The sequence below is a fragment of the Fukomys damarensis genome, unplaced genomic scaffold (genome assembly GCF_012274545.1).
Source record: "Fukomys damarensis isolate Sample0158 unplaced genomic scaffold, DMR_v1.0_HiC HiC_scaffold_17, whole genome shotgun sequence".
Taxonomy (NCBI): Eukaryota; Metazoa; Chordata; class Mammalia; order Rodentia; family Bathyergidae; genus Fukomys; species Fukomys damarensis.
The window spans coordinates 22,584,399-22,612,199 of NW_022900929.1; the positions used below are offsets into that span (position 1 = coordinate 22,584,399).

The 27,801-nt window shown below is 44.6% G+C and overlaps 1 protein-coding gene across 1 annotated transcript in view; it reads left to right on the forward strand.

Annotated features, from left to right (window-relative positions):
• Positions 1–27,801, forward strand: part of Galnt17 (polypeptide N-acetylgalactosaminyltransferase 17) — a 466,429-nt gene that overhangs the window by 214,625 nt on the left and 224,003 nt on the right. Inside the window, exon 3 of the mRNA XM_033765278.1 lies at positions 11,414–11,580. Coding sequence (XP_033621169.1) covers positions 11,414–11,580 — 167 coding nt within the window. The remainder of the gene's footprint in view (positions 1–11,413; positions 11,581–27,801) is intronic.

Genomic DNA, 27,801 nt, shown 5'->3' on the forward strand with positions numbered 1-27,801 from the left:
GGATGCGTAGAATGGACTTGGGCTTTGGGGTGGGGAAGGCCAGATGCATGGGTAAATTTAGTAGAAAAAAAGGGTAGTCAGAAGAGTTATGGACGTCATATTACAGTGACACATGCATACTCATGTTTATAGCAGTACAACTCATAACAGCTAAGTCTTGGAAGCAGCCAACATGAATAGATCATGCAAATGTGTAGCTATACACAGTAGAGTACTACTGGGCCATAAAGAAGGACAAAATTGAGTAATCTGTAGGAAAATGTGTGCACCTTGAGACCATAATGCTAAGTGCAATACATTCAACACAGAAGGTTAAGTATTGCCTGACTTCTCTTATATGAGAAGCTCAAAATATAAATAATTACAAAAGCAAAAGAATATATAGATGGCATCGGTTCTTGGCCTTTTGGCTAAGATCAAGTGTAAAAATTGAGATGATAGGAAACAGGGAGGTGGACTTTGTAGAGATGGGATGGGGAAGTCAGAAAGGAGGAACGGAGAAGTAAAAAAAAATTACTGTGATCTGTATAAACACCAGTTCCCCAAGGTGAATGTGACTATTATTTATCAAAAACATATCCTAATAAAAAGAAAGAGGATAAGGGAGGTCAAATGCTGTAAAGAGATCCTAGAGGTGGGGGAATTTCCAGGATTTTGTGGCTGATGGGACACACTGAGTGGGTTGTGACTTTCATCTGGCTCCTGAGGGGACCAAATGGCACTGTCTGTGATCACAAGTCGGTGCCATGACAATGGGGTTCAGTTTTAGACATGCTGAACTTGGGGTGCTTGGGAGCTGGCCATGCAGAGATGCCGGTAGGAAGCAGATACGTGGACCAGGTCCAGATTTAGCTGTAGTCTGTGTCTCCGTGGGAGCTGTAGACTTGGACAAGGCCACCTAGGACCAGTTTATGAGGAGAGAATGACAAAGGCCAGGAGAAAGAGCTTTGAGGACCATCAGAGTTTTGAGGGCAAGCAGAAAGTGGAGATTCGTGCACCAGAATGGGTGGCCAGGGCAGATCCCATGGGAGGGGGAAGTGGGGGTCGGGATAGGGGGGAATAGTCAGGGCCCTAGGATTCGGGTGCCTTCTATAGGGAGAGAAGGACAACTTTTAAATCCTGCGGATGGTGGTCAAGAGGAGGTCAGGAAATTGCCATTGGTTCTGGCTGTGTGGACAGCTCTGGAAAGGTGAACTGGAGCAGTTGTAGCAGAAGAGGGCTCCCAGAAGCCCAATGATAGCTAAGGAAAGATTAAATGAGAGGTAATGAAGGGAGACAGGGAGAAAAGGCAGAGAAGAGAAGATTGCAGTGAAGGCTACAGAAAAGGGATTTGCTGAGAAGAGAGCTACTAGAGTCTTTTTTCTTTAAATGGAAGTAGGCAGAGGAGCCTGGCATGGTGGCACATGCCTGTAATCCCAGCCCTCCAGCAGGCTGAGGCAGGAAGAGCGCAGGTTGAAGCCCAGCCTGGGGAATTTAGCAACACAGTGAGACCCTCTCTCAAATTTAAAAATAAAGCAAAAGGGCTAAGGGTGTAGCTAAGTTCAAAGGCCTTCGGTTCAATCTTTGCTAGGGGGAAAGAAACAAAAGAAAAAAAGAAGTGGGCACTGGGTAAGGAATAGATACAAGAGAGAGGTGGGTAAAGCAAGGCTCTGGAGGAGAAGGGCTGGGGACCCATAATATCATTGACTTCTGAGTCCCAGCTTCCATCATGGGAGGAAGAGAGGGCAGAAGGATGAGCTTAGAGGTAGGTAAGTTTGCATGTGGCTGGTGTCCAGGGAATCCATCTCACTTTCCCATGTGTATCAGGATATTTAGAAAGCTTGATAAGACCTTAGATGGCTACACCCATCCTCCAGAAGTTCTTAGCTGGTTCACTTGAGGCCTGAGAATCTGCATTCCTGACAAGCTCCTAGAAGAGGCAGAGGTGCTTCTTCAGGCTCAAGGCCACACCTGGAGATTTCCCGCCAGTGGCCTTGATTTCCTGGGTGGAGTCGGAGCCACAGGTTGTTGCAGAGCAGGAAGTTAGCATGAGAACAGTAGAAAGGGATGAAGTCCCTGGCCCTGACCTGTCACACAGAGACGGCTGCAGGGGAGCTCTGAGGGCCCTGGTGACGCACCAGGTACCTCAGACTCCAGCAGCCAGGTAAGAGCCTGGTGGAAGGCAGAGCATGGTGGAAGGGAAGTGCATAGACTTCCACTGCATGGGAAGAACTTGAAGCCAGGGATGGGTGAATAGATTGAGAGATGCAGTGGCCCAGTTCCTGGAGGACTAGGAAGGAGGGTGTCTTGAGATCACAGGCAGGACAGCTAGAATGGAAGGGCACTCTGATTGTTGAGCTGAGGGTGCCTGGAGTGCTTCTGCCTGGGACAATGAGGAGGTGGAAGAGAGGCCACAGGAGTCTGGAGATGATTGTACTGCGGTACCCAAACCAGGCAGCCCTGCCGGACCTCCCAGGGCATAGGTCAGAGGCTCTGAGGCTGTGACAGGAGCAAGGTATTACAATGACAAGGTTCTGATGAGGTGTGACATTTCAGTCTGGTGACATCTCTTCTGGGATAAAGGGCAGTGTGTGAGGGCCCCCTGGAGAAAGAGTTAATGGTGTGTGTGTGTGTGTGTGTGTGTGTCCTGGAGAGTAAGAGAGTGTTCATTTTTATTGTGGCAAAACAAAACATAAATGTTTACCATCTTAACCATGTTAGCTGGATTCTAAATGCATTTACAGTATTATATGACCATCACCACTGTCCATATCCAAAACCTTTTTCATCCTGAAAATTGAAGCTCTATATTAATTAAGCAACTCACGCTCTTTCTGCCTTCTTTCCTTCCCCTGAAAATTCCCATTCTGTTTTCTGTCACTAAGCATTTGACCATTCTAGGCCCCATCTAAGTGGGATCATTCAGTATTTGTCTCTCTGTGATGGACTTGGGTCACTTAGCAGAAGCTCAAATTTCATCAGTATTTCCTTTTAAAAGGCTACGTAACATTTTCTTGTATATGGATGGATGGGCGGATGGGTACCATATTTTGCTTGTCCATTCATCATCCATTGCTGGACAGTAGCATTGCTTCACTGTTTCAGTTTATTGTGAATAATAATATGGGTGCATAAATAAGTCTTCAAGACCCTACTTTCAGTTATTTGGGATAATTCTGTTTTAAGTTTTTCAGCACCTTCCATACTGTCTTCTGCAGTAGCTGGACCATTTACTTCTGATTTACTTTCTTGCTTTTTTTTTTTTTTTTTGGTACAAAGAATCAAACTCACAACCTTGAACATGCCAGGCAGGCATGGTGCCACTGAGCTAAATCCTTGGCCCTCCTTTTGATTTCCTGATGGTAGCTATACTAATGGGTGTGAAACAGTACCTCATTGTGATTTTTTTTCCATGAATTTCCCTGGTGATTAGTGATGCTGGAAGATGAGTATTTTAAGGAGCTTGCATGATAGTGGAGGCCAGCATACCTAAAACCTGCAGGGCGGTTGGGCAGGCTGTAGAATTAGGGGACAGATGAAGTTGTGGCTCTCATCTGAAGACTCTCTGGGAAGAATTCCCTTTCTCAAGTATCCTAGACTTTTTACTCTTAAGGCTTCCAGTTGACTGGAGAGGCCCTTTTGAGTTACAGAGGATGGTCTGCATATGACAGGTCTACTAAGCTAAATGTTAAGGTCATCTAGAATAATGTTGCACCAGCTATAGTGGGCCCTTGACTTATGACCAACCTGACATACTAACAATCTGGGTTATGACCAGAATTTTAGTTTTAATGTAGAACCAAAGTCTTGAGTTATGACCCAAATGTGCTTCCAGATACAGATCTAACCCTTAAAGACTTCCAGAAGAAATATTACAGCATCCTTTCCTGTGTGGGTTTAACTGAGGAATCCTGGGCCAGTGTCTCTCTAAGGACACTGAGATCTGCCTGTATATAGGAGAGAGAGGTAGAAGGCTGCATAGAGAAGCCTGAGCCTTCAATTGACCAATTTGAGGTACAACCAGCCCTTTCGAATGAATTGAGTTTGTAAGTCAAGGGTCCACTGTATCTGGCTATGTGACTGAGCCAAACTGACACATAAAATTAACCATTGCAATAAGTTAGATTTTCTTGGTGACTAACTTCATAATCCAGCCTCATCTCCATAGTGAATCCAAGAGAGGAAGGAGAACTGTGTCCTTGTTGGAGAGATAATGAGATGATTGGCAGTGGAATGTCATTGGGTCCATATAAAGCACACATGTTGTCCTAGCTATTGGCTTCAGAAGGCATGTGAGCATGGCCAGTCATTTCCAGGTTGGGGTGATAGTCTTTTTTGTAATAGAGTTTCCAGAGAGGCACCCTCTTTTCTCGGTTGGCCACAGTTCCTGGATGGAGTAACTGGGATGGACAAACACCAGCCGTGTCTGTGGCTAAACTTGTGCCATCTCATGGAATTCAGGAAGCAGCCCAAAGAAGACAATTTCCCACATTAGCCTTTTCTTCCTGGTTACTTCTACCTGCCAGTTGCCACTACTGGAAAAACTGAATCCCAGTAACTGACCCGGCCCCACTGAGTGCTTTTTTGGAGAATGTCAGCTTCGGCTTCAGGATATGCCTGGTGTGTCTGATGCCAGCCAGGGAGGTGTGGCCAATCCGGGGAGAGTGGCCATCAAGGCTCAGCAAGAAGGTGTTCTAATTCTGGAAGCGAAGAGGAGGTGACACAGGGTGTGCAGGGGGGGGTTAAAATATACAGTGAATGTTGTAATGCAAAAATATATATTTGCAATAAAAGGCACATTAACCCTGCCATTTGTACTACTCAGAACCAGTTCTCAAAGCCCTCCCATGAGTGACTTCAGTTGCACTGTTGTAGCTACCTCAGTGTGGTGAATTGATTGGAAATGTTTAATTTCATGGTTATTTTCATTTGGGGGAAGAGCCAGAAGTTGCAGGGTCCCATATCTGGCGCATAAGGTGGATGAGGACATGGTATATGTAGGAGCCCGTCTTTCAAATATGGCGCACTGCAGCAGCGTTCACTTGTTTTGCTTTGTTTTGGGGGGGGTACAGGGGATCGAACTTGGGACCTTGCATGTGCGAGGCAGGCAGCAGCACCACTGATCTAAATCCCTGGCCCTGTTTACTGTATTTTTTTATCGCACCTCATAGAGACACTCATGAATGAGGACTTCAGAACTACCTCAGAACATGACAAGAATGATAAACCTGTTTGAAATGAGGGGGTGTTTTTTGGAAAGAGATTAACAATAAACCATATGTTGCTATCATACAGTTTTGAAAGTTTAACATGCACCATATTTGTCCATCATGCCTTGTCCCTCAAATGTAAATGTTCCTTGTATGTTGGGTCAGACTTCGTGTTCTGAATTTGCTCACATAATCAGAACGCACTCTGAATTTACATGGTGAACACTCCCAGCCGGGACTGTCCATGGGGAAGTGGATTTGATGTCATATGGAGTAGTGAGGAGGACAGGTGGCCACAGGAGGGCTCCTCGCTCCCACCTCTGCTTTGAAACAGACCTGTCCCTGACCTGTCGTCATCCTCGCACATTCTCTTTGGCGTGTGGATGCTTCTGGGGTGTCGAGGTGGTATGTCAGACTCAAACTTCCCATTCCCTTGGACTCCCCAAGTTTCTTCCATGTTGCCTGCCATAGCACAAAGAGCTTGGGGACAGCTGGAGGTGGTCATGCGTGGCATTAGGAGAATTTGCAGATCCTGATATGAAATCCTGTGGTTCCATTGTGAGTCACCTGGCTCTTCAGCTCTTGATCCCTAAACAAGCTTACAAGGATTTCTTCTGGAAGACAGTGGAAGAAAAAGAGAGGGAAACCCTGGTACCTCTATGCTTGGAAGTGCTCTAATTGTCTGCTCCTTTCTTTGTTCTTGACTGTGCAAATTTGACCCAGTGATCCATCTTTCAAATCCAGCTCACAGCTCCTCTCCGCTGGCCTTCTGGTCCACCTCGCTCCTCTAATACAGCAGTGGAAGGTGCAACCTCTGCCCCTTAGAATTTGCAGCATGGCATTGCTGGCTCCCTTGTTAGGAGTGTTTAATGTGCTTTAGCTGTCACAGCCCAGAACTCTATGTTACTGATGGCAGTCTGGAGCAGGAGCAGGTCATTGTAATCTGTCTCTTGGCTACAATGGGGTAGCTAAGGGGCGTCATTGCATCTAGGAGCCATAGTTGAGGTGAGCAGCCAGGAAGGCTCTGCAGAGCAGCTGCACAGTGACATCCACATAAACCAGAGGGCAAGGGACAACCCAATTAGGCTCTGGAAGGGGAGCCCTTGCTTTCAACGAGACCCAAGGGACAGGTCCTACGGGTGCCTGCCCAGCCGTCCTGTGCATGGACCAGCGCACTTTCCACTCCCAGCCTCTTCAAGGTCATGGACTCTACCTCTGTGCCACAGGACAATGGAGATGACAGGGATGGGACAGGATGGAGGGGGCTGCAGGGCCACAGCAGCTCATTAGCAGCAGTATATTTACAAGATTCCAGTATGATTGAGAATGGGTTTGGCCTAATTTGTTTGGGGTCCTTCAGATGGAGGGAGGCTTCTGATAATTCCCCATGGGGGACCACTCAGTGTGGCACCGTGTCCAGACGCACAGCCACCAGGGGCTTTGCCTACATCCCACCAGCTGTGGTGACCCCAGAGGAGGGCAGGGTGGTTTCTGCTCACCCACATCCCTCCTAAGGGTACTCTCCTGGCCTGCCCTACCTCAGGAAAGCCTCCCAGCAGCTCATGCATGGGTATGGTCCATCCAGCCTCAGAAAACCATCCCCTCCTAGGGGCTTTTAGGGTAGAGATGAAGAAATCCAGTCCACATAGACTACAGGACTTAGCTAAGGCCTCCCGGCTAGCAAATGCTGAACCCAAATTCTTTATCACTATAGCTTTCCTACCTGCCTTGACCAGGCAGGGGTATTTGGAAGAGCTTAAACACCTCAAGGTGAAGTTCCTATTCAGGCACCCTGAGAGCTCTTTCGGACTTGCTGTGTGACTTAGGATAAGTGACATCACCTCTCTGGGCCCAAGCTTCCTCAGTTCTGAAGTGGGCATGATGATTGCCTAGCTCATAAGGTTTTTGTGAGAAATAGACAGGAAAAGTCCAGTCGTCCAGTCCATGGAAGCTTCCGGCAGTTTCTGGCATGTGACATGCTCTGTGTAAGTGCCTCTTGTCATGACTGTCATCAGCAGAAACATCTGTAACCCACTTGCCACACCTCGTGGGCCATATCACATCTGAATCTGTTTACCATGGTGGGGACATTTGGGGGCCTCTGTTTGTCTTTGGGTCTGCTGACTGGATCACAAGTGCATCATGGTGTCTTGCATTAGTGTCCCATTGTGGTCACTTTTATTGTCTCCCTAAAAAGTGGTCAAGCACAAGGACCTGAGTTTGACCCCCAGTACCCCCCCCCAAAAAAAAGTTGGTCACATGAGAATAGGAGTGTGCCTTGAGAAGGCACGGCACTCTCAGGCCTCAGATCCCTTTCCAGCTGGGGGTCGTTGGCCTTGACCTTCTTCTCTTTCACCTGTGATTCTGGCTGGTGGCTTTCCAGAGGTGGCCCCGTCTCCAGCTCACCGTTCATGAAGTAAGACTGTGGGCACTTTTGGTGTTAGGTGACGCCAATGCCAGTGGCTGTCGAGGAAGGGAAAAGTGGAAGGGGTAACAAGTGGTTGGCTTGGGGAGTTACCAAGTTCAAGGTTCCATTGGGTATATGGACAGAAGGGCTGATGGACACGTGAACAGTAAGCTGTTGGTGGGCTCAAAGGCCTCCTTTCATTGGTTATTTGTCTCTGCTTTTCTTTTTCCCTTCTCCATGTGAAACAGCTTCACTGAGAATCTGTTACCTCATCAGCTCTTGGAGAGAAGGAACCTGATTTTGAATTTCTTTGTAGCCCTCTTCAGGCCTTGGGCATTGATTGCAATTGATCCAGACTTCAAGATAGCTTGCCTGCCAACAGTCTTCTCTCACACAAAGGATTGTTTATTGCTTACTGAATAGTTATTGGAAGGACATTTTGTCATTTCCGAGACCCAGATATGATTCTGAGTTGCTAGCAGGCACACACAACACCCCAGCGATGGATTTTGGCAGTTTTGCTGTTTATTTAGTGGGCCATCCCCTCCTGGTTCCCTGAGCATCTTTCACATCTAGAATCGGTTCTTTTATCCTCACAAACTTCCAGTTTATTTGCAGCCTGGGAGACCAGTGTGGAGGCAGGAAATGTGTCTGGTTCTTTATGTTCCATGGTGGCACAGGAAACCAGGCTCTGAGCTGATAGCTCCTTTGCTGGGCCACAGAGAGCAGCGTGCCTGGCATCATGGCACTGAGCACCTTGCAGGAATGAGGGGTGCCTTGTATGCCAGCCCCACTGCAGGGTGCAGGACATGTGTATGTGAATATCCTCAGGGCATCAGGCCACAGTGGAAGGTGGCTCATCTTCATCCACACTTCTGATCCCTCCCTGGGTTCATCTGCCTTGTCAGACATTGAGTTTCTGACTGGAGTAGCGTCTGTGTCATTGTCTGAGCCTGCTCTGCCCAGAGGATGCTTAGAACATCAGTTGCTCATCTTTCCATTTACCCAACATCGATGAGCATCTTCTGTATATATGAGATGATAAGCTGGACATACAACGTTGAGGTTTAGATCTAAATCATCCTCCAAAATCTCCATTGAAAGTGGGGGTTTGGAAGTGACCATGTCATGGGGACCCTGTACTCATCAGAGGATTCATCCGTGGATGAGTTCAGAGCTGAATATGATTCAGAAGCTGGGGCTGGTTTGAGGCGGGTCACTGGGGCGCATTCCTGTTCCCAGCTCCTCCCTTCTGTCTCTGCTGCCTGACAGCTGTGACGTGTGCACTTCCTCTGCATGCTCTCTTGCTCTGCTATTTCTGCCTTGGACCCAAAGGCTTGAGACCCTGAGACCCACACTCCAGAAAAGGGACTGTTAGCCAGGCAAATTTGGAGCTCTGGCTGTGCAGGAAGCAGAGTCCTGGCTGGGTACTCGGGGCAGAGTCTGAGTTGGGGGAAAACTGGGGATGCATAAAAGAGAGCAAAGAAGCCAGAATGGAGAATGAAGGCAGCAGGCAAGCAGACTGAAACTTCATCCAGGAGTGCTTTATCTTCTTATGGAGCTCTCCAAGGCTCTGTGTCACCTGTTCCTTACTGGAAGCCTGGGGCTGGGTACAGTGTGATTATTCACCAGGTTTTTGTTTTGTTTTTTGCAGCACTAGGGATCGAACTCAGGGCACTGGAACCGATCTCCATCTTCAGTCCTCTATATTTTAGTTTTTATTTTGAGACAGGGCCTCACTAAGTGACTAAATTACCAAGGCTGGGTTTAAACTTGTGATCCTCCTGCCTCAGCCTCCCAGAATTCTGGGATTATGGGTGTGCACCACCATTCCTGGTTTATTTCAGTTTTTCAGATAGAGAAACTGAGGTATAGAAGAGGTGATGTGAGTTGTTGGCCCAGGGTCATGTGGCCTGTGTGTAGCATTGATCTTTGCACTGCTACCCCAGTGACTTATTCTTGGCCACCTGGACCCATGAGGACCCCATGCCCTAAAGGCTTTTCTGTTTTCTCCGGCTTGACGTCCAACTCTGTCCTGCACAATAGCCTGCCCTGTGCCTGTGGGTGGAGGAGGCAGTGGGGAGGGGCAGTGCCATCTTCTTCCCAGGTTCGAGGCCCAGAGGCTGGTCAAAGCCCTGGTCCACAGAAAGCAGCCCAGCAGTAAGCTGGGGGTGGGCTTCAAGCCCTCACATGCACAGCCTGCCCAGGAACAGGGTGAGCTACAGCACCTTCAGGATCGCCAGGCTCCGGATTTAGGAGGGGACCCAAGGACCTCTAGTTCACCCTTGTGCCTTAGTCACCACCCTGTCAATGAGATGCTCCCCACCAATAGACCGGCCACCTGTCAGCCTCCCTTCTAATCCCCTGGCATCCCCAGAAGTGGATTTACAGCGACAAAGTAAAAATGAGGCCGTATGATCAATGGATCCCTGGACTGTCTCCTCCAAGAGACACCAATGTATATTGTAACAAAACTTTATTTTCTTTTGAAAATTGCCTCCTTGATTAATATGGCCCGACACAGCCCAAGCTGTTCAGCATTAAAAACAGCTGTATTTCTCCAGCTCCCTCTTCAGGACTCCGTCCCTCTCACTCGATCCCTCCGTCTCCTTTCTTTTGTTTTGCTCCCTCCTGTGTTGGGCCGTATTCTGTGTTGTCTCACATGGGAGAAAAATGCGTTAAAATGTGCAAATCTCCATACCTCGGTCTGCTTCCTTTCTGCTTGGTATTTCTGACGTGGCTGAGACCAAGTGTGAAATTCCTCAGTGTACTCTGCCAGGAGTCTGGGTGCTTCTGTACTGAGCATTGGAGACCAGGCTCCCCTATATCACCTGGAGCCCAAAGAGGGCCCCGTCTGGGGAGCAGGAGTTTATCCTTGAGACACTTGTCTTCATGCATGCATGTGGGAGTGGCTGGCTACTGGAAAGCAGGACTTCAGCAAAGAGCTGCTCCTGCCTGCAGAGGGGGTCAGTACAGTGGGGTGGGACCAGCACTACAGCCCTAGCCCTCCCCTTTTAAATTTCAAGACAGAGTCTGTTTATATCAGTGTTGCTGAGGCTGGGTTTGAACTCAGCGATCCTCCTGCCTCAGCTCCCCCAGAGTGGTGGGATTACAGGTATGTGCTACCACACCCAGATTGCCTTTATGCTGGTGTTTGGCATGCTTCTTAATTCCCTGTTCTAGAACAGTAGCTCCCTGAGCACAGGGAGCTCTAGCATAGTTCCCTGCCCTTAGTTCGGATTTTTCCCCAAAGATCTGAGTACAAATACACTATGTGGGAGGTGAAGACAACTTTGTAGGGGAGACAGGAAATAAGACCCCAGGGAAAGGAAGATGTTCCCCAAACAGTGTTAGGTAGATTGTTACTGTGGTGCTGGGCCTTAATCCTGCTGGGGGATTGAAAGAGAACCTTCTGGAGGGGTGCGGGAGCTGGGTATTACCCATCAACTCCCAGTGATCTTTAGACAGAGCTTTGCAGGCAGGGTGATTGCTTAGGCAGCAGGAAAGGATGTTCCAGGTGAGGGAGAATTTGGTAGCACACAGGTGATGCAGTAGGTACAGGGAGATGTGTGCTCCAGATGGGTCTTTTTTATCTTTCCTCTTCAGGGGTTGGGGGAATTAGGGGAAGTAGGCTTCTTTGATGCTGTCCTCCATGGGGTCCATTCTCAGGTCTTCCCAGGGAGATGCTGAGAGAGCCAGCTGATCTTCTCACCTTACGAGGACCCGTGTAAGGATGCAGGTAATATCTCTCCCTGGGTCCGCAGCAGTGTTGCCTGCAAAAGCTGCCTCTAACCCACTTTCCCCACTCCCTCTCCAGGTGCAAGGAGCTCAAGTACTCCAAGGAGCTGCCACAGATCTCCATCATCTTTATCTTCGTGAACGAGGCCCTGTCGGTCATCCTGCGGTCGGTGCACAGTGCCATCAATCACACACCTACCCACCTGCTGAAGGAAATCATCCTGGTGGATGACAACAGTGACGAAGGTATGGGGCCTGAAACGCGCGCACAAGGTCATGCAGTTAGCAGGATAGAAGAGCCATTTTCCTTCCCCAGAGGATTCAGAGGAAGGGAGCTGTTTTAGAGGAAGAAGTCCAGGCAGACACTGGCTCATTATTCCCCCAGACCCCTTAAGAATGAATACATGGCTAGGCATGGATCTAGACCTGTTTCCCTTTTCACATCACCTAAAGTGGATAATAGAGAAGGGCTGAATTCTTCCTTTGCTGACTCCAACCACTGTTTTTTCGTAAGATGTAAATAAAAAGTTTGGTCCTGTGTTGGGAACTGTTCATCTTGAATCAAAATCTCTCCCAGGACCACTGTGCCCAAAATAATGCTAGGTAGAAATGAGAGGCATCTGCAGGTCTTTTGGAATTCAACACTCCTTAGGAATAATAGATCATTGAAGACATACAGATAGCAAAGATTGGATGGTAATAACAACACTCCCCAGAGGTCCTGGGAGACAGTCAGACAGCAGTGTGGCATGGACGTGTGGTAGAGGCTGGTGTTGTGCACTCTGCCCTTCTTTGGCTCATAGCCAACACAATGCACTCTGCTTGCTGTTGGGAAAACATCATAAGCTCACAACAGTTACAAAAGCTAGAGAACGAGTCTGCCTGATGGCTGAGAGGCTTATCCTCTGAGCCACTGCAGAATTGGGAGTGGACTCTACCCCTAGCTGTCAGAGCTAAGGAGCAGAAGGAGGATCTCCCTGCGGGAGAGAAAGTGAAAGGGTAGATAGGTTCAGGTCCTGTTTACAGCTTATTTTCAAGAGGAAATTCTCACTTTGGAGCCAATGTCCCCTTGCCCTTTTAAACTACCAGTTTTCCCCAATGGCAGTATACCTGGACCCTGGTACCTTCATCAGGGCCACCAGTTTGTGAGGACTGGTCTTTAGGTGCATTTTCACACCCCTATCTCTCCCTCTGTGTTAGTCATATTCTCACTGAGACACAACACCAAATTCCCACAATATAAAGGAGAAGAGGTTTAATTTGGTTCATGGTTTCAAGGGATTCAGTCCACGGTCAGTAGAAACATCATGGCTGAAGGAAGGGTATAGTGGACCAAAAAGCTGCTTAGTTCCTTGCAGCTGGGAAGCAGAGCAGGGAGCAGCACCAGCAAGGAAAGGGGTCGGGGACTAAATATAATCCCCAAGGTCACACCTCCATGACACACCCAGAAGTGTGCTTTCCTAATCCTTTGGACAATTTTTCATCAGTTAAGCTGACGTATTGCAGTTAACGGTCACAGCCTCTATCTTGGGCCATTTGCTCATCCGTAGATACTAAGCCTAACATGAGTGGTCTTCTTACGAGGAAGACAATCTGAGTGGAGTATCTCAGCCTGATGAGCCTGGCTCACTGCCCCCTTCTCTACAGCCCTTTGTACACCTTCTGCAATCCACTTACCTCAACCAATGAAGGGTTGGGAAATGACCCTGGGGGACAGGGCACAAAGCAAAGCAAGAAAGGCAGGATGAACTGTCGGTGGGTTAATTCTCAGTGAGCACTCACTGCCGGGATGCTTCTCCCAGGAAGTCTCCACAGAGAGAGGTAGAAGGTAAAGGCAGTCTCATCTGGAACCCCACGTCTGTGAGAGGCAGCGGGTGTGTGCTACAGGCTGGGGATTTAGACATTCAGTAAGTGTCTTAGTCTGGGCTCCCCCAGAAATAGACTCTGAAACAAAGATTTGAGTGCAAGTAGTTATTTGGGTAGTGAAGAGAGTACCAACTGGGACTTGGGAAGTAAGACTGGGGCGGAAAGATGTCCCCAAAAAGTTGGTTACTGTGGCTACAGGAGCTGAATTCTTCTGGAAGATCCTGTGAGCTGATATACAGCCCCCCACCAAATACAGACCTGCTCCAGGGTGAGAGAGCTGGAGGTATTTATACACCTTCAGCATCAGATGCACCAGCGTGAGAACCTTCTAGAACTTACCTCACTGGAAGTTCTCCTTCAGGAGGGCTGGAGATCACTGAGAATCTGCCTTTCTGACAAGTTGCAGGTAGCTGTGGGTACCACACTTTGAGACCCTGAGGGTTAAGCCGTCAAGCTCTGAGGCTGTTCTAAAAGCAGCACTTCAATGGTTCACATGTCAGGTCCAAGATGATCAGTGAGTTTGGAAAGCGGGGAGTCAGGCTGAAGTAGGATAGAAAAATAAAAATGGTAGAAAGGAGAGAAGAAAATCATAATTTTAAATATTAAAAAATGCAGTTTCAGGAGACAAAACTAGTTTTTAAATTTGGGGGGAGGATGGGCCATTTCTTTTACTTGCAAAGGGTCCATCTTCTGCTCTTCTTTCTCATTTGCAAAATGAGTTTTTCCCCATCGAGGGGTGATGGCTACCGCCCCTTCTTTAATGTGTATTTCCTAAGTAAATCCTGCACCTGCCTCTTACTGACTAGTCCTGAAAAGTCTTTTTCTGAGATGAGAGTCAGAGATCATATCTTTCAGGTAGTGTGGGCTTAAATTCTTCACTGCTACTTCCAGAACTTCCCGGGACCCGTTTATCCTCCTTTGTTGCCTCCACACACCCAAGGGCCAGGAATTGGCCATCTGAATGCCACTGTCTTCTCCCATTCCGGGCTCTCATCTCAGTATTTTCTCCAGATCAGAAATGCTTTTTCTTTAACTGGAAGAGGGATTTATTATTCTTTATTTTATTCAGATGTTCTTTGTATCTATCGAGTTTTGTAAATGTTCCGTATCTACTTGAAAAGACCCCACGCACGCACTGTAATCAGGGAGTTGAATTCCTGCCAGATATCAATTTTGTGTATTTAGGTAGAGTAAGAGTTTATTTTCTTAAGGCTTTTAGATAATGATGTTTTAAAATCTCCTCCTACAATTCTGTTTTTAATAGTGTTTGATTTCAGCATCTTGTTGTCAGTTTCCTTGGCAGCTATAGATTTGTATCTGCGTGTCTTCATTATTAGCAGCACTTGTGACTATTGTGTAGTGTTCTCTTTATCTTAAAAGCATCATACTTTTTCTTTTGGCCCCGAATTTTGTTCTTCCAAACATTAGTATTGTTATCATTGCTTACCTTCTGTTCAAGTTTGATTAAAGCTTCATTTTTCTAGCCCAGCAATTTTGTTTTCAGATCTTAAAAGTAATGTACACTCTTTGGAGGAAAATTTGAATGTGAGAAAAAGCAAATATAATCGCAAAAAAAAAATATGAGGAGACTAACCAGAGGCAACTGCTCATTCATTCATGCCCTCACGCTCCTTTTAAATGCGCATTTTACATAGCTAAGATCTTATAATAGGAACAAGTAAAGGTCCTGCTTTTTTTCCCTTGAACTGGGAAACATAATCTTTTCCTTTTTTATTAAAATGCACTACAAACATCAACTTAATTAGGTCTCAGTGGTCCATACTTGGACTATAGGAGATGTGATTGAGAAATACCACATATGTTTACATTTTAAAAAATTTATTACAATAAAAGACTAATAGGCATGAATCCCCCTAAATATCATCCCATCACTTCAAACATACCCCATAGCTCTTGTCACTTTCTGAAGCAGTTAATAGTTTACGTTTACAGCAATTTCTGTCCAATAAAAATGTCACTCAGTGTCCTCACCCATCTTATTCACCAGATGGGGCACCATGTGGCTTCTGGCTCTTCCCCAAAGTCACAGTGGCCATGAAAGGGAAACGTTTTGAATCAGTTCAGGACATGAAGGCAGCCACGAGAGCGCAACTAAAAGAGATTTCCAGCCCAGTGTTTGCTTACCTGTCCTGCTTGTATCTGGGCTTTTCTTTTTTCAGATTTTTATTTTTATTAGTATGTATTTGCAGTACATAATGACGACATTCTTTGTGGGTTTTGGTACATGCACATGTCACATTTTAATTCTTTTTATGTCCCCCCCTCCTCTCCCTCCATCTGTTGGTCCCCTTTCCATTTGCAAAAGAAAACCCACCTGTTTCCTATTATCTACCTTTTATTTTGCTCTATGTTTATCCTTTGAATTTCTTATACCAAAGAAACCACGTGATCTTTAAGCTTGTGTGTCTGGTTTGTTTCACTTGGCATTATGGTCTCGAGATGCATCCATTTTTCCTACAAATGACTCAAATTCATCCTTCTTTCTAGCAGAGTAGTACTCTGTTGCATGGAAATACCACATTTTCTTTATCCATTCATCTGTTGATGGATATATCAGCTGCTTTTATAATTTAGCTGTTAGGAGTTGTGCTGCTATAAAAGTGGATGTGCAGGGGTCACAGTAGTATGATGTCTTTAACTCTTCTGGGATGATACCCAAAGTGAGCATTTGGACTTTCCTTCACATCTGATGCTGTTGGCAGCTGCTTCTCTCCAGTATTTCTTTTCCCCGTGCCTCCTTTAACCTTCTGTGGCCACCCTTCCTGTCTGTTGGCTCTCTGCTTAAATTGGGATCCCCCAAGACTCTCAGCCTCAGGACCCACTGCTGGGTTTCCTCCTCAGCGTGTGTCCTAATGATTCCCAAATCCCCCTTCCCAGTGCAGAACGACCCAGCCTCCCTGGGCTTCGAACACAAATGTCCTTTGTCTCCCAGACCATTACCCAGGCTCCCTCAGACACTGTAGTTCTGTTGGTCCCACGGTGAACCTGTCGTTCTCCCTCCTTTCTCCATTACTGGTCTCAGCGAAGGGTGCCACCCTCTGCTCAGGTACCACTGAGTCAAGGCCACAGAAGTCTTTCTGTCCCTTCCTCCTTCCTCTGCCTCCAGCATCCACTTGGAGAACCCTGCCTGTTTGGATTCTTATACACTGGGTCTCTAGTCAGGTCCTCACCATCTTTTCTCTTGTCTTCCTCTTTGTGGGGTTGGTAGGGAAATTCGATTGCTGAGAGTTGCATTGGCCATAATTCTTGGGATGGAGTGGTCACCCATAATTTTGATTTGCATTTCCCTAATGACTAATTGAATACCTTTCCAGGGGCTCATTTGCCATTAGTCTGTCTTCTTTGGTGAAATGTCGACTGAAGCACTTTGCCCATGTGGAGTACAGGTTATCTTTTTATTGTTGACTTGTAATTGTTCTTTAAATTCTGGATAGTCGTCCTCGTCAAATACACTTTAAAATATTTTTTGCAAATGTTTTCTCTTGCTGTGTGGATTTTCTCATGTTCTTCAAACTGTCCTTTGGTACACAAAAGTTTTAATTCTATTTAAATCAGTTTGTCTGATATTTGTGGGTGGAGTACTTGAGCTGTTGGTGTGACAGGTAAGAAACTGCTGAATCCAAGGTCACAGAGATTTCCTACTAAGAGTTCTGCAGTGTTTGCACTTACATTTGAGTCTTCATCCTTGGTGACTTAATGTTTGTATGTGGTTTGCCGGAGAGGTTTTAGATTTATTTCTTACCTATAGGGCCTTGCTGTTGCGTACCACCATTTTTTTAATAGTATATGTTTGTGATACATGGTGAATACATTCATCATGAGGAATTGGCATATATACATATAGGATCGTAATCCTTTTTACTTCCCCTTCCTCTTTCCTCCTTCCTGTCTGCCTCCATCTCCAGATCTTCTTCCCATCTCCACAAAGTCTATCCTCTTTTTCCTATCATCTGTCTTTCATTTTGATCTTTGAATTGTTTACACTTTGGATTTCTCATGGGAGAGAAACTATAACCTTCTGTGTCTGCTTTATTTCACATAGCACTATGATCTCATGCATTTTCCTACAGATGACTGGAATTTATTCTTTATGGCTCTCTAGTACTCTATTATGTATAAATTAATACCACATTGTACTTATCCATTCATCTCTTCATCGATGCCCAGAATGGCTCCAAGATTTAGCTATTATGAATTGTGCTGCTATAAACATGCTACCCATGTGACATATGATGTGATGATTTTAACTGTTTAGGGAAGGTACTAGAAGAGAGAGTTGGGTCAAATGGAATAGAGACTTCTTTCCCCTATTAAATGGTGATGGTATCCTTGCCAAAAACCCAGCTGACTGTAACTGTAAGGGTTTATTTCTGGATTCTTAATTCTGTTTCATTGATCTTTGTGTCTTGATATCTGATGTTTTATTTTATTTTATTTTGTTGTTGTTGTTGTTTTTGGTATTGAGGATCTAACTCAGGACCTTGTGAGGCAGGCAGCAGAACCACTGAGCTAAATCCCCGGCCCTATGTAATATCTTTTAAAATTGGGAAGCATGAGCCCTCCCAACTTTGTTCTTTTTAAAAATTATTTTGTCTGTCCTGGTCCTTGTATTTCTTTAGACATTCTAGGGCCAGTTTAGATATTTCTGTAAGAAAAGGAAATTAGACTTTTTCGTAGGTGTGGCAGGAAATGTTTAGATCAATTTGGGGGATATCACCATCCTAATTTGAAAGTTCCACGGACTCAGACATCTTTTTGTTTATTTAAGTCTTCTTTAATCTCTTCCAACAATGTTTTGTAGTTTTCAGGATACAAGTCTTCATATTCTTTGGTGAAATTTATTTCTAAATATTTTGCTTTTCTTGATGCCTTGATAAATGCAGCTGTTCTCTTAATTTCACTTTTGGATTATTCCTTGCTAATGTACAGAATATTAAAATACATTGCATATTGTATATTGATCTTATATCCTTCATCTTTGCCAAGCTTATTAGCACTAATTGTTTTCACCCTTTTGGTGGATGGTGGAATATAAATATGTAAATTTTATGTATATTGCCATTTTCAAATAGTGACAATTTTACTCCTTCCCTCTAATTGGGTTGCCTTTTAGTTCTTGTTCTTGCTGAACTTTCCTGGCTCTTCTAGCTATTTTTAAGATGTACTTATTAACAAACACCTGGTTTCTTCAATGGTTCCATCGCCTGCCTCGCTAGCGCGAGAACCCAAGTTCAATCCCCGGTACCAAAAGAAATACCTGTTAATCGTACCAGGTCAAGAACAAGAGCACTGACCCAGTGTGCTTCCCTGTGGGGTGACAGGAGCACTTCTGGGGAGGAACCAGCCCAGGAATCATGGACTCCCAGCAGTGGAAGCATCTGGCAGGTTGTTGTGTGGACTGGGACCTGGTTCTGAAACAAAAATACAGGCAGATGGAATGGCTGCTCTGTGCATCCTGCCTTGAGTCACCAGGGCCAACACCTACCCTCGGGAGCAGGTCAAGGCAGAATACGTCTGCGAGACCAAGCTACTGCCATCAGCTGATCCAGGCTGCAGTGGAGAGAAAGCTCAGGGAACACAGGTAAGAGTGAGAGCCAGACTGGTGGAGGCAGTGAGTCCTCAATTTGAAGGAGCTACGTGTACAGGGGGCAGGCGATGTGGCAACCTCTGTGTCTAGCTCAAGTCACCATAGCCCGCGGGCCGTAAACTGCTGTCATCTTGGACCTTGTCTCACCTGGACCATCTCTGTCCCCTTCTGCGCTGTATCTTGTGCCTTTCCCTCCTTGCTTGATCTGCTTATTTTGCTGAAACATGCCTAGAAGCTCCCTAAGAAAGACTTCAAGGCAGAGAAGATCATTGGTGTCCACCCCATCTAAAGATGACTTCAACCTGTGTGCACAATGGTCTGCTTGCTTTAGTTGCCCCTTCTTTCAGAGTTTTGATGCTTTTGCTCCATTATTTTCCATCTATTCTTGTATTTTTAGAAAACCAAGGTGTTCTGATTTCTGACCTTTTGCAAGTCTTATTCCTTTCTCGGAAATTGTAGAATCTTCATTTTCTCCCTAGAGTTTTGAATTTTGTAGGAATGAGCCATGGCGGGCATTAGTTTTTTTTCAAAAGAGGGGACATTTAGTGGCTTCAGTCTGGAATCTAATTTCTGTCAAGTTTTGGAAATTTTCTTGTAATTTTAAATTTAGAGTGCACCCACATTTTCCCCTCTGTTCTTTCGTTCAGCATCTCCCATTATTCTAGCACCACACCTCCTAGACTTCCCTAAAATTCTCTTTTCTGTGCTGTCTTTTCTTAAGCCATTTTACTCTGCTTTCCATTTTATCTTTGTTCCTTTCTGTTCAGCTTTAAAATTCTCTGCTCTCATGGTTTTACTTCCAAGTGGCCATTTTTAGTCTCTGAAAGTTCCTGTTTTATGTATAACACATTGTCCTTGTTTAATGGAAGCAATATGTTTTCTTATCCCTTGGAGGATGTTAATAATAGTTTTTGTTTTTGTTTTGTTGTTTTTTTTTTCTGCCTCCATAGTCTGTGCCCTTCAGTTGCTTTTTTTCTCTGTGTTTGGTTCCCATCCTCTGCATTGGAGATCTCCCTCAGATGTGCACAGAGGTCTGCTGAGCCTTGTTGTCAGCTACCTCATGGTGCCATTGTAAAGGGTGTCAGGCTTGCCAGGATCTGGAGAGAAGGAGAGCTTACTGTTTAATGGGTGTTAATGATTAGATTTCTCATGGCCTCCAAAGTCTCATGTGTTCAGAAGAGTGATGGAGTCATAGGGGCACCATACCCATCTATAGACACCCTTTTGCCATGCTGTTTCTGCCTTGAAGCCACCACCATGGACTGAATCTCCTGAAACTGTGAGCCAAATTAAACCTGTCCTCTTTTAGGCTGTGGGAGTCAGATGCTGTGTCCAGCAGTGGGAAAGCTCGGTATGACAATGACTACACAAATTGAGTTTGAGAACAGAGACAGTTGATGGCGATAGTTGCACAATAATGTGAAGTCCCTTCATGCCCCTAATGGTACACTTAAAAATTGTGAAAAAGGTAAATTATATGTACCGTATCACAAGTTTTAAAAAGCTCAGTGGACACTGACACTTGGGTTGAACTTAAGAGCGTTGGCAGTGGGGTGTTCTGAATGGGCTGCAGCCCGAAGTTGAAGTGGGGAATCTAAAGATCAGTGACTCCTTTTCAATTTATTCGGTGGCAGCACTGGGGATTGAACCCAGGGCCTTGGTACTATAGGCTATATTCCCAGCTGCCACCACCCCGTTGTATTTTTTATTTTGAGTCAAGTTTCCCAGGATGCACTCCAACTTGTATCCTCCAGCCTCAGCCTCTCCAGTGCTGGGATCATAGTCATTCAGTCTTTACCTTCATCTTCTTTATTTTGAACTCTTCATTTTACCCCTAGTTCCAGAGGCAACAGGTGTTGCTGTTTCCATCACCTCTTTGGGGTTTTCTGGCATCCCTTGGGTTGGTTCTTCACTTTCCCCATTGGTGGGCTGGGGTCAACTGCCAAGGCAGCTGTCCTCTGTGAGCCTACTCTCCAGCTTCCTCTATTTTGTGACTTTTAATTCTTCTCGTGTTTTATCTGACTTTGGAGAATTATGTTTCTTTTGTTTTTTGTGATTTATGTTTAAGTCTCTGTGTCAGTTTTAGTGTTTTTGAGGAGTCATATCAGATTCTTGGGCTAAATCATCCATTTTATCATGAAAATTTTGTTTGATTTCATGAGCTTTTAATATAAGTTGATAAATTACGCTGTAGGCATTGTTTCATGAAGAATACATGAAAGTGTCTGTTTCTATGTATCCTCACCAGCACTGAATCTTACTAATCTTTGTCACCTTTTCTGGACTGAAGAGTGAAAAATGACCTATCTTTGTTTTTCCAGTGCTGGGAATTGAACCTAGGACCTTGCACATCTAAGCAAGTGCTCTACACCTCCAGCCCAGCTAATTTTAAAATGTGCATGTTTTTGAATACTAGTTGTAATAAATACTGTTTCATAGGCTTAACTGTATACTTCTGAAGTATTTTCATACTGATGAGCCCTTATTTGTTTTTCCTTTGGAATATATTTATCTTATTGTTTTATAAGAATATTTTGGGGGGTATAGTATATAATTCAATTTTCAGGTATTTCTCACGACTTACTTTATTGGTTTATAATAATTTTGACAAGCATAAATGTTTATATGATCAAATCAGTCAGCCTTTTCCTTTTGATAATAGTTTTTTTGTGGCAATGAGTCTAGAAATTGAACCCAGGACTTTGAACATGCTAGACAAGCGCTTTATACTAAGCTATATTTTTAACTCTTCTTTTTGATAATATCTTATTCAATTCACCTCACCTAAATAATATGTTCATGTATATTTCAATAAATACTTCTTTCAAATATAAATTCCAGATGAATTAAATACTTTCTCATGAAATAATAAATTTTAATACAGAGACACTACCCCAAAGTATGATTATCTCAGATTTATTTAATAATGAGTGCTTTAACCATTGATTTGTTTTCATATGCTGAAATATTTTAAATCTGGAAACATTGAGCCTGAATCATACAGTGACTGATTGGTTATGGAGGAACTGAAGAGATGGTAAAGGAAAAGCCCAGGGTCCTTGCTTAAGTAGGGACAGATATGGGTGCCTGTCATTAAGAAAGGAAATATAGGAGTAGCAGGTTTGGGAAAGGGCTTAAATTCACTGACTAGACACATCAAGTTGCAGTTTCTTATGAAGTTATTGTGCCTTCAAAACTCAGGTATAATTTCAGCCTTTGAGTTTGAATTTTAAAACTAATTTTAGCATCATCTACATTTATATCATTATGGTCCTCCTGGACTTTATTAAGCCTTATCAATAATTTTCAACTAATCTTTTAAACTTCCTCATTACCTTTCTTTGTTCTAAAGCAGTAGTAGATGGAGGAAAGAGTGGAGTCAGACCCTGACCCAAACTCTAGCTGTGTGGTTTTGGCCAAGGCTCTTAACTTTTGTGATCTTGAGTAAACTGGAGTAATAGTAGTTTTCATGGAGACTTTTTTTGTTGTTGTGTTTTGTTTGTGCTATGGGGAATTGAACCCAGGGACTTTGCACTGAGCTGCATCTCAGTACTCCCTCCATTTTTTGGTTTGTTTGTTTTTAACTTTAAGAAAGATTCTAAGTTGCTAAATTGCACAGGCTGAATTTAAACTTGTGTTTCTCCTACCTCAGCCTCCCAGCATGTGCCATTATGCCCAGCTCACTGAGGGCTTTCATTGTGGATTTCAAAGGTAATATAGAATTCTCCCTTTTACCTACAATTTTGCCTTCTGTAGTTTCAACTACCTGGGGTAAATCACAGTCTGAAAGTATTAAGTGGAAATTTCCTGAAGTCCGCAATTCCTAAGGTTTACATTGAGTGCTTTTCTGGTAGCTTAAAGAAACTTGCACCATCGTGCTCTGTCCCCCGAGATGTGAGTCATCCCTTTGTCCATCGTGTCCATGCCATTTGTGCCATCTGCCCTCTCATCACCTCGTAAGTGCCCAGATTGTCAAGTGGACTAGCTCAGGATCATAGTGTGTGTGTTCAAGGCGATCTCATTTTATTTGATAATGTCTGGAGGCACATGCTGGTAATTCAGCTTTGCCAAAAAGGAGCTGTAAAGTGATTAATTTAAATGAAAGGTGAAAATTCTTGACCGAGTAAGCAAACAAAACAATTGTGGGCTGAGGTTGCTAACACCTATAGTACAATGAAAGAGAGAGATAGATAGAGAGAGAGAGAGAGAGAGAGAGAGACCCAGAGCGATAGAGCGATAGAACACAGGATATTGCCATAATTGTTATATCTTATTGTTAATCATTAGTAATCTCTTATTGTACCTAATTTATAAATTAAACTCAACCATATACATATATATGAGATCATAGGATGCATAGGATATGATGCTATCTATGGTTTCAGGCATCCACTGGTGCCTTGGAACATAAATCCCCATGAGAAGGGAGGACTACTGTACTTGTAGAGAATATAGAACAAGTACTGGCCATACTGAGAGGAAGGTTGAATGTGCTTAAAATATTACTGATCTAGCTCTAGCTCGTCCATCAACATTCAATTTATATGCCATCCACACTGGGAAGGCCTCCCAGATTTCCTGTGTGTTGCCACACTGGGAGCCCTCTGTCTCTGTTCTCCTGATACCAGTGCGTAGACGAGTAGTTCATCTACTTGCCCATCCTCTAAGACACTTGATGGCAGGAAGGATAGTTTCATCTCTCCTGCATCCCCATGGTCTTGCACTCTGCTAAGTCATAATAATTGCTGGATAAGTTCATTTCATCTGCGTGGGTGCAAAGATGTCTTTTTCTACTTCTTCTGGCATCAATCTGGGAGTTTTTGCATGTGGCGTCATTGTCCATATTTTGGTTTCAGTACTGTAGCTATTTTTGTTTAGATCTTAGAAACTGCCCACTATAGTTTGGGTCTAAAATATCCCCCAAAGTCACATTTTAAAGGCTTGGCCATACACTTGCTATTATTAGGAGGTGGAGGCCTAGTAAGCAATTTTGAAGTCATTGGGGACACTCAGAGAAGAATGGGATCCCACACTCTTCCTGTTTTTATTGTTCTGGCCTTGGCCATAAGATGAGCAATTTTGCTCCCCCACTAGCTCCCCCATGATGTCCTGAATCACTGTAGCTTCCAAGTAATGTGGGCCCTTGATCTTGGGCTGGGATTTCCATAAGTCTAAATGCAAGGAGCCATTTTCCCTTTGTAAATTAATCACCTCGGGTATTTGTTATAGTAAGGGAATGCTGACACATACAACTTTAGTTTCCAGCAGTCATCATTGCTCTTTCTCGGTGATCTGGACACTTGCATACCTTGTCAGTAACATTTCCCTATAGAGCAAAAGCATCTGATCAACTTCTTCTCTTACTTGGTTATATTCAAAGGTTGAAGGCAGAAGGGCTCAGGCTAAAATATTCTTTGAGTGTAAGGTTATACCCTCTGGTCTTCCAAAAGGGAGTTTTTGGAGAAGAACCACCCGGGCATTGTCTGTTTTTCTTCCTGGTTTGTAAGTGCAGAGATAGGGAAGTCTTGTGTTTCAGGGAGATAACATTCTTCCTGGGTTGCTGGGGGCTCTGAGTGACAGAGCCAGGAGACAAGTTTTTATCACACAGCTCCATGTTCAGCCAGCCTCTGTGTAGAAACATTACCTGACCCCACCCCTGACTGTAAAGAGCCTTCCTAATCAGAAGTAATTCTTGTTTTTTCCCCTAAACAGATCACTGCACCATGGATCTGTAATCACAAGGAGGCTGTGCATTTACATTTCTCTCCATGTACTTTTAGGCTGTGGGGAGAGAGGATGAGGAAGACAGTGTATGTCTTTACACAGAGAGATAGCATGAGAAATCCAGCCAGAGTTTGATATGCTAACTGGATTTAAAAGAAAACAACAGGAACAGAAACCTTTTTAGTTCAAAATTAATACACATTCATGGGAAGTTGCAACTAGACATAACTCCTGTGTAGCACTGACTCAGTTTCCCCAATGGGAGTGTCGTCCAAAACCCTAGTATGCAGTCATAACCAAAGAATTGGCTTTGTTATAATCCAAAGGGTTTATTCTGATTTTACCAGTTTTGTATGCTCATATGGGTATGCACTCGTTTGCAGTTCTGTGCAGTTTCTTCTTGGGCATAGATTTGTGTAACCACTACCGCAATCAAGACACACAACTACTTCACCACACACGTTATCTCTAGCCATCCATGATCACACTGGGCACCTGGCAACCACTAATCAGTTCCCATCTCTATATTTTTACATTTCAGGAATTTCCACAAATTGAATAACTTAGTATATAGCTTTTGTGATTGTGTTTTTCCACTCAGCAGCTTTCCCTTGACATTCATCCAAACTGTCATGTGCATTAGATTCACTTTCTTCTTCTTGTTTTTCTGGTATCAGGGATCGAACTTGGAACCTTGTGCTTACAAGGAAGGCGGTGAACCATTGAGCTAAATCCCTGGCCCTGGATTCAGTTTCTTTTTATCCTTTCATAATATTCTAAAGTATTGCTTTACTACAATTGTGGAACTGATTTCCTGTTGAGAGACTTTTGAATTGTTTCACTTTAGGATTTTTTTTTTTCCAAATAAAGCTGTTAGGGATGCTTATCTAACACTGTGTGAAAATAAATTTTCATCTCTCTGGAATAAATGCCCAAGAGTGCAATTGCTGGATCTTATGGTTAATGCACACTCCAGTGGTCTTTTCTGGTCATTTGTTACATAGATGTGATGTCTCTTCTAAAAGTTTTTGATTAATGTTTAATCTACCAGCGTAGCTTTGCATAGAGGAAAAAGGTTCTTTGGCCTCAATGACCATGTTTGGGGCACTGCATTCCAACAGAACCAGGAGGTCATTTAAAAAGTGTGTTGAAGTTTTTGACCTGGTTCTCAGACTCTGGGTTCCCACTAAATAGGAACCCAGCCATACAAGAATTTGGGAGGGTCTGACAGAACCTGCCTTTGAGGGGAGATGGGACTTTGTCTTCAGGAGAGTCCTGGGGAAAGGAAGTGGTACTCTAGTCTGATAAGTTTACTTCTTAGGACCTGCCAACTGTGGTAGGGGGCCATGTACAGCATTGCTGTACCCAGTTACTATGTAGTCAGTAAAACAAGCTGGGTGAGAGGCCATGTGGACCTGAGGATAAAATGGACTGTGACAACATCTTCAGCTTGGACTTCCCATGAGCTGAAAAAATTAGTGTCATCTTGTGAAGGATGTGACACATACACTGGACCATGAAAGCATTTGTGTGCGGCAGTGGGAGGGAGTACACAGCTTGGGGTCCAGAGGTGATGAAGCTCGGGGTGCATACAGAGAATTATACAAATGGGATTTGATACATCCTAGTGGATGGGAGGGCTAAAGTTTTGGAGTTAGAGTCCCAGTGAGCAGTGGAGGCCCTTGCTGGGTCACAGGATAGAGAAGGGACAGTCCCCAGTAGGCAATAGTAAATAGGCAAGTCTTTGTTATTCTCTGACATACTGAGCATATGTAGAGTGGGAGGAATGGAAAAGACAGGGCAGAAAAAGCATCCCAGCCCAGGAAGGGGACGAGGTGAAGCAATAGAGCCCAGGGTTGGTTGAAATATTTGTCAGTAAAGCCCGCAGGTGCTCATTTCCCCCTTTGTTCCCTGAAGAGTAGTGTTCTCAGTTTATTCTTCTTTATTTGAAAAGCAGTGTGGCTAGATAAGCTGATACGGATGTGGATGTCTTTAGATCACTTCCACAGTATGCTCTGGTCTGTCTTTCTGGAACAGCAGGTCTTTGACCTTGTGGTGTGCAGCAGGTCTGGGAGGGTTTATGCCAGGAGACCATATGCAGCCCTGAGCAAATCCTTTTCTTGCCTCTTGAAAGGCTTAGGGCAAGATCGCTTCTTTCAGAATTGTGAGGGGCTGGGTCCCAGTTGGCTGTGCATTTCTTACATGTGGGAGAGAGGTAGTCAGCTGCTAAGTCTGCAGGGACTTGCTAGTTTACCCCTGCAGGACTTCCAAGAATACTTTAGGCATCAGAACAGAGGCATAGCATGTATGGAACAAGCCATCCTGCTCAGCTGGTCACATACCATGTTGCTTACTGAGCATGCATCCTTTTGGGTCTTGACAACACCTGCTGACACTGGGAGAGTCTTTATATCCCTTTTTCAAAGAAGCTCCAACTTTGGAAAGTCAAGTGCTACCCCCACGGCCCCAGAGCCAGAGTGTACACAGCTGAGACTCTCACTCAGCTATCCTAGTCCTGAGAACCAGAACCAACTGGTCTCTTTATCTCTGCCGCCTCTACTTCCTTTCCAGTACTTCCCAGTCTTTCCAGTCTGCAGCTCCCTTCCCTGTATCCCTCCCGGACCTTTCCTGGATTTGTCTCTTAGTTTCCCAAGCTTTCTCTTCCATCTTTGCATCTATGCAAACTGCATACAAAAATATGAAAAGTAATGATGATTGCTAACTAGTGACTGTGTGCTATGAGCAAGAGCCTAAGCAAAGCACTTTGCATGTATATTACTCAGTACCCAAGCGGCTTGTCTTAGTTCATTTTCTGTTCCTACACCAAAATGCGTGAGACCGAGTAATTTAGGATACAGATTTATTTTGGTGCGTGATTCTGGTGGCTGTGGAGTCCAAAATCATGGCACCGGCATCTTCTCCGCTTCTGGTGAGGAAGTTAGGCTACATCAGCTCATGGTGGACAGCAGAAGGAAAATGGGCACAGGTGGTAGTAGAATAAGAGAAAGCTGAGTAAGCCAAACACTGGAAAGTGTAACAATCTACCCTCCTGGTAACTAACACAGTCCAAGAGCAAGAATGCACTCCTGGAGAAAGGCATTAATCGATGCCTGAGGGCTCTACTTTCAGGACCCAACACCTCACAATGGATGTCGTTAGCTGACATTTCCGAACTGGGGACTAAACCTCAACATGAGTTTTGGGGACAAACCATACTCAAAGCAAGGCCCAGCCCTATAAAGCAGGAACCCTTGTTATTCATACTGATG